This window comes from Electrona antarctica, assembly GCF_951216825.1.
Source record: "Electrona antarctica genome assembly, chromosome: 22".
In the NCBI taxonomy this organism is placed as follows: Eukaryota; Metazoa; Chordata; class Actinopteri; order Myctophiformes; family Myctophidae; genus Electrona; species Electrona antarctica.
In genome coordinates, this window is record NC_136805.1 from 38,281,616 (window position 1) to 38,289,566 (window position 7,951).

Sequence of the window (7,951 nt, forward strand, 5' to 3'; positions counted from 1 at the left end):
CCATTCGAGGGGATGGGGGGGTGTACTGGTGGTGGTGGTGGTGGGTGGACTGCTTCACTGTTCCGTGCTCACAGAAGTGGAAAAAATAACTAAAACTAAAGGAGTCACCTGTTTGCAATTTACAATTTAGGCATTTAGCACAACGCTCTTAATCCAGAGCGACCAATTAAGAACCTATCATGGAAAATTCTTTAATCCGTACATTGAAACTATACTGTACACTATATGGGATGCCAGGTCTGCAAATGAACCTGGCATCTGTCTACATAACATGCTATCTATATTATATTTTAGCCTGTGCATGTAAAGCCTGCAAAGTCGTCCAGGCTACGGCAGCTGTTTGACCTGTCAGTACTGATGTCTCTCTCTCTCTCTCTCTCTCTCTCTCTCTCTCTCTCTCTCTCTCTCCCCAGTCGACAGATGACCTGCTGGTGGCGTCGGCAGAGTGTCCCAGCGATGACGAGGACATTGACCCCTGTGACCCCAGCTCAGGTTAGACATGCACGTAACTTTGCTTTTATGGTTTGTGGGAAAAACTATCGTCAGGGTTTGTTGCCATCCTTTCAGGACATTGAAACTGGCTTGAGATACCCGATCCAACACCGAAAATATTATTCGTTATTGTTTTGGTCAAAGTTACATTATTGGCGCATTTTTATTCTGGTATTGATCTGGAAAGTCTAGTCGAAAATAGTAACGGAATTCAAACATTCCTGACTTGTACCGTGCAATGTTTGCGAAGATTTGCTCAATTATTCAACTAGGCTTGTAATGTATACATTGATTAAATAAAGACTGCATGGCTAAAGCTATTTAATGACACCAGTATGATCCGCTAAACCTAAGTCTTTAATTTGAACCCTAAGCTAAAACAGTGCCAGCAAAACGTCAGTTCATTTATTTAGTTGTTTTATGGGAGATTAATCGGCAAACAGGACGATTCTAGTTGGTTTTAGATTAATCGTCATCGTTTCGATTAATCAATCGGCCTGTCTTTACAGATAAACAAGGCCAAAGTAACAGCTTGAACAGATCTACAAGCTCACAATATTAAATATAACGGTATTAAAGTTAAATCTGACTTGCCTAAGCCTGCACTGCAGACATCCTGTTACAGCACATGTATTCTTCGGAATGGACAAAATTATTTATAATTTTTTAACACAGAATGAGATCATATCGACATCGGTAATATCGGTTATCGGCCCATAACAGCAATTAATTATATCGGATATCGATATCGACCAAAATGTCACATCGGCACGTCTCTAGTTTTAATCAATCTGCACGTGTTTGTAATATGTACTGTAATATACAGTACATGTGACTAGCAGTGGTCGACTTGTTCTTCTATTGTAGACCCGTTGAGTTTGACAAGAGGCATAGCTTGAAGCTCAAAGTGCATTATCTCCTCTGTTCTGACTTGGCTTAGTGGTATAAATGTTCTACTCTGGCACAGGAAGGAATATACACACACACACACACACACACACACACACACACACACACACACACACACACACACACACACACGCACACGCACACGCACACCCTCACCCCCTGGTACTATCCCATATGTGTACTATCCCATATGTGTCCGCCACACTTTGTGAAACACTCTGTCAAAGTCGCGTGTTCCTTTTTCTCTGCGAGTTTGTTTTTGGTTGCCGCTGCGATGAATTTTTCATTCCAACTTACGTAGACATTTCAGGTCTTCTGGCATTAATACCCGGCACTCTATTCAGCACTGGTGGGAAAAGTACTCGCATGTTTTACTTGAGTAAAAGTCATCAATACTGCAATGTAGAAATCCGCTCTTAGGCCTCACTCACCTTTAAAACATTGATGCATGCTTGTTGTATGAATGTTGTGAGTGTCATGGCCGCCCCAATGCATTTCCAATGGAAGTCACATGGTTTGTAGTCCACATTTTGGACTACAAGCTGTTGTATGGCTTTCGGCTGTGTTTCGACTGCGCCCCTCCCCCTCATACAACACAAATGTTGTGTCAAACCATGTGACTCCCATTGGAAATGCATTGGGGCAAGCTGTGTCACACCCTTTGTATACAACAAGCATACAGCAATCTGTTGTAAAGGTCTGAGTGAGGCCTGTCAAGTAAAAGTCCAGAATTCAACATTTACTTGAGTAAAAGTACAAAAGTGTCAATGTAGTATGTAGTGGAATACCTCAAAATTGTACTGTGCAGTACATAAATAAATGTACTTAGTTACTTTCCACCACTGCTGGGTGCTGGCATTGCCTGGCACTCCATTCTGCCCCGCAGCCCACTCCCCACGTAATCCCCCCTACTCCCCTCTCCATTACCCACTGCTGCCTCAAGCTCCTTCCCTTCAACCTCCTCGCCTTGGCTTTTCCTTTCTCTTTCTTGTCGAATACGAGGCAGCCGAGACAACACACGCAACAACAAGCTCTCCGTTCAAGCTTCAAACCCGCAGTTACCCTTGTATTCTTCCCCCCTTTTTTCTTTTAAACAGCATACAAGAACAAATGCTACAAAACAACACAATATATATAATGTATTCTCTCCCTACAGCCTTCTCGGTCCCATTCCACCCGCCTCCCGACGCACAAGGCCATGAGAGAGAGAGGGGCAGGGGGGGGGGGGAGGGGCAGGGTGGGAAAAACAATGAAAAGAAAAGAAAGAAGAAGGGGGGAAGAGAGATAAGACGAGAGGAAAGCTAAGGGAGAATATAAGGCCTTTTCACACGGGGGGAAAGCGACACGACGCCTCCGTTCTCGCTTTTATCCGCAGGGAATCCGCTGCGCCCCCTCGCGTGAAAGGGACGGATTAACCCCCACGAGGGCCCCTGGGCCGGTAATGTTTTTGGGGCCCCCATAGCACGCGAGCACATAACATTTTTGTGTTTTTTTGTGTTTTCATCATCTTTTTGACCTAAATTTAACTAAATCAATGGCCAATTTCAGGGCCTCAAACCCAGTTCTGCGCGATCCAGTTTCCTTGAAGGGCCCCTGAGAGCCAAGGGCCCCTGGGCCACTGGCCCAATGGCTAATTTGGCCCTGGCGTGAATAGACGCGTTTCTAAGCGAAACGTAGAGAGAGAAAGCCACGACACAATTCAGCTCCTGACAGGGCGGTGGGTTGTGAGCACGAGACCCGGCGTGAACGTGATGTCACGGGATCGCTGCGCCTGCTTGTCGCCACGCCTGTTAGATCGCCCCGCGTCTCCCTCCCTCTACCTGAGCGCTCGCCTCTCATGGAGAATGAATTACTAGACACGTCGGTCGCTTCCCTTCCCTTGTGGAAAGCCCTTTAGAAAGAAAAGAAAAGTTAAGTTTGAGAAAGAGACAAGAAGAAAAGGAAAAAAAGAGGACTAGACAGTCTGTCTTCTCTTTTCCTCTTGCTGCTCGTTAGTAAGTAGTCTTGGGAACCAATGGCCCATATACGTCAGGAGCTTATATCTTCTGATTCTGTAGTGCGAGATGTACAAACCAAATGGAACCAAGATGGATCCGCCGTACTGGTCTATTGGTTCCATTTGTACACTCTCAGAGAGAGTCATGGGGGTCCTTGAAATGGAAAGGCTTTGAGAACCAGTATATACTGGATTATTATACTACAGTCCAGTTTTGTTGGTCTGTTCCAGGCTGACATCTATAGGTACCTTTCAAAACCTTTCATGTGAAAGGTACCTCTGGAAGCCACACCTCTGATGGGTGGGGTTTAGTCTTAAGGTGTGTGTTTTTGTATTATACTACAGTATATCCACCTCAACCCTCTGCCCTCGCGTATACGACTTTACGTATGTGACACGACACGAGAAGGGACGTGCACACATAGACATCAAAGGGGACTTGAGCCCCTGCCCTTTTTTTACCCGTCTGTAAAACAATAACTGCCCTCCCTCTCCAGACCACGAATGCATGCATAACTGAAATGAAAATGCCACTCCTCTCCTTTCCATGCCATACCGGAAGGCAGCATTCAGGAGAATTGTTTTTTTTTCTCCCCGAAGTCTCCTGAACTAATTTGTTTCGAAATCCATGTCGTTACACCGCATCTCCACTAGTAGATTGTGGACAGTATTATGCGTGTCTTAAGTACCAGGTCTTATAATTTACAATTTACAATTTAGGCATTTAGCAGACGCTCTTAATCCAGAGCGACTTACATTAAGCAATAACAAAAGCATGGCATACATCACATATATAAAAAGTAGTTATCATGAATCATGCGTAGACTAAGAACGTAACAGTGGAGTATCTATGTAAACTATACATACTATACTATATAATATATTATACATGTGTACTATAAAGTGCTATGACTACATAAAGTGCAATTCTAGAGCTGTCTACGTAACAAGCTATAAGTCTGTTTAAAATACTATCTAAGTCTACATAATGTGCTATCTAAGGGGCTAGGCTAGGGCAAGTGCTATGGGCCATGGTGGAGTCTGAAGAGGTGGGTTTTCAGACTACGGCGGAAGATTGGGAGTGAGGCTGCAGTTCTGACTGTGATGGGAAGTGCATTCCATGACTTAACTTAAGACCTGGAGGCGTGGTCAATGCCATTTGGCTATTCTGAGTGGCCAAATGGCATTGATCACTCCTCCAGGTCTTAAGTTAAGTAAGACCTGGTACTTAAGACACGCATACTACTGCCCTTTGAGTGCAGGGTTGCGCCCAGAAAATATCCGATCTACAAGCGTCGCGTTGTGAGCTTATAAATCTGCTATTTCTCGCTATTTCGGCCCAAAAGTGCCCTCTTATGCAGGATCTCAGCCCCTGCCTCTCTGACACTCTCTGCACGTGCCTGGACACGGGCGCAGCATGATGAAACGTTAGACCCCGTGTTTACATGCAAAGCCAGCCAGGCCATACATACATACGTTATATGCCCCTGCACCACCACCACCACCACATGCTCATTATACAATGTCATCTATAATGCATATCGTAATTACACGGTGTTGCCTGTAGCACAATGATAATAAAATAGTAGCATCCGCGTGTTGCTGGCAGCGTATATACTCTGCCATGCATGCTGCTGCTGCTGCTGCGCGATGTTATGCAAAATGCATGCAAAGATAATGCATCATTATGGAGATTTACGGCCCCTTCGTCCGCCTCCATCATGCATCTTACATGCACAATCATGTATAATGAATGCGTCGTCGTATATCGTTGCCGGCGGGCAGAAACCTTGTATCGCCATATTTTAACCCCTCCCTTCCCCCCCTTAACACATTTTGCGGCGGGAACCCCTTTTGGTGTGTTATTATGTTATGCTTTAGCTGTTGAAAAATAGCAGATCTACAAGCTCATAGCGCGCCACCGAGTGGCGCGCTACGAGCTTGTAGGTCTGCTATTTTTGAAAAATCATGAAAATGTGGCACAAATTTGGAATATATATATATTTTTTAACTCAAATCTTTGCTTCTGGGGGGGGTCCCTGGAACAACATATTTTCAGATGGGGGTCGGAGGCCAATTACATATCATTTTTGGTGTCCTTGACATGAAATATTGAGCACCACTAATACAGAAAACATAGACTGTATTTCAGAAAACTGTTTTTTATTTTGACGTCAGGCCTAAATGGGTTAAATGAATGCCCTATACTTTGTCATACTATACTGTCGCAAAAATGTCTAGATCTGCAAGCTAAAAAATGTGACGTGACACGCTTTGGGCTTGTGCCAGTATAACGTGCAAGTATTCATCTTAATTTTGCACAATTTCTCAATTACTGTCGAGCGCTTCCAACCACAGACCAAAATTTAAATCTCAGTATTTTCTTTGCCGATGTTTCCAGAAAAACTCTCCCCCTACGACTGCGGTCAAAGCCGCATTTGTAGGGGGAGAGTTTTTCTGAGTCCGGGCTCATTTGGGGAAGTCAGAAGGAGACGACGGCGTCTCTGCACAAAATCAAATACAGTGTCCATGTATATTAACTTTGTCTAGTTTGTTAACGCGTGGAGATAACGTATTTCTAATGCTCAATAATGATATTGTGAGTATTCTAAAAAAAAATAAGATGGATAATACATGCCCTGATATGACACCACCGCTGGGGGTTTGCACCCAGAAATTAGTTTTGTGTTTGTTTGACACACTTTGAGGTTGTAGTTCTGCTATTTCTTGCTACTTTTTTGAATTTTAATCGGGTTATGAGGTTTCCACATGGCAGCAAAGCTGTATATTGCCCCTGGCCCACCTCCTTTTTCTTTATCCCATTCTGGACGAGAACCCGTTTTGGTGTTTTAACTAAGATTTATATTTAGCTATTGAAAAATAGCAGATCTACAAGCTCATAGTGCGCCACCGAGTGGCGCACTATGAGCTTGTAGGTCTGCTATTTTTGAAAAATCGTGAAAATGTGGCACAAATCTTTGAATATATATTCTTTCAGAAGACTTTATTTATTTCGACGTCAGGCCTAAATGGGGCGGGAACCCCTTTTGGTGTTATGTTATGCTTTAGCTATTGAAAAATAGCAGATCTACAAGCTCATAGCGCGCCACCGAGTGGCGCGCTATGAGCTTGTAGGTCTGCTATTTTTGAAAAATTGAAGAACGACTGACATAGAAACTTATCTTTTTCAGAAAACTGTCGGGATGTAGAAGACATTTTTAGAATCTGATCTCAGGTCAAAATGGGTTATTTAACATTCCTTCCCCGTATCCGCCACCATAATATATGAGTGTATAGTATACGGCATGGAGGCTGTGTGTGCATGCCTTATTTATATTGCGCGACACCGGTATATATAACGGCACGCATAAAATACGTTTCTGAATGTTAAATGTACTTAGCCGTTTGCTCCGGTACATGTGCACAATAATGTTTCTATATACGCACGCTATACCACGTACACTAGCCACAAGCCAACAACTTTATTGTCAGCTTGCGCTGAAATTTGTTTTAGCGTCCATGACGTCACCGTTCAAGATACAGACAAGACATAGACTGAAAGACACAATACGTAGACATTACAGGACAAAAATCACAGAAAAAGAACAAAGAAAAAAGAACACATCCTCTTAAAGGTATATTCAGTGATTTCACTTAATTCAAATATCACTTATTCTTTCTTATTTTTTGGATAATCCTCCCTACTATAAAGTGTGCTGACCATATAAGGAGTTCCTCCCTGTCCCCAGTGAGCCCCTGGGGTCAAAAAACCCTAGTTTCGGTTTGGGATTTTGCTTTAAAAGCAGGACAGACTGATGTACAAAAGAGTTCTAAATGGGTTCTAAACGTTCTGTTCTGTTTTCTTCTAATCCCGCCACCCCCCCCCCCCCCCCCCCCCAGCGCGCCCTCCCCTGCCGGAGGTGAAGGTGTTCCCGGGCCCGTCGGAGGTGGTGCGCGAGAGCAGCAGCACGACGGGCATGGTGGTGGGCATCGTGGCGGCGGCCGCCCTCTGCATCCTCATCCTGCTGTACGCCATGTACAAGTACCGCAACCGCGACGAGGGCTCCTACCACGTGGACGAGAGCCGCAACTACATCAGCAACTCGGCCACGCAGCCCAACGGCAGCGCCAAGGACAAGCCGCTGGGCATCGCCAAGAGCTCCAAGAACAAGAAGAACAAGGACAAGGAGTACTATGTCTGAGGAGGAGGTGGAGGAGGAGGAGGAGGAGGAGGAGGAGGAGGAGGAGGTGGAGGAGGACGAAGGTTGCGTAGGCCGACACATACGCACACACCTTTATATATATCCTATATGTACATACATAGATATACTCTGGAGGAAAAAAAAGAATTACATTGCAAACACACACACACACACGCACACGCACACGCACGCACACGCACACACACTGACTGACTGATGTTAATGTTTACTCTCCCGTACTCGCACGCGGACACGTACAAACACACACACACACACATGAACACGCACACACACAGACACGCACGCGCACACGCACACACATGAAGGTCTACCTATACCTACATAATACGTA

The 7,951-nt window shown here is 44.6% G+C and overlaps 1 protein-coding gene across 7 annotated transcripts in view; it reads left to right on the forward strand.

Moving 5' to 3' along the window:
* LOC306915214 (neurexin-1a-like) overlaps positions 1-7,599 on the forward strand; it is a gene marked incomplete at both ends in the record, with an annotated part of 158,034 nt that extends 150,435 nt beyond the window's left edge. For all 7 annotated transcript variants that reach the window (XM_079492489.1, XM_079492486.1, XM_079492488.1 and 4 more), the window contains 2 exons: positions 414-492; positions 7,298-7,599. In XM_079492489.1, the coding sequence (XP_079348615.1) occupies positions 414-492; positions 7,298-7,599 (381 nt within the window). The remainder of the gene's footprint in view (positions 1-413; positions 493-7,297) is intronic.
* Positions 7,600-7,951: the final 352 nt, after the last annotated feature.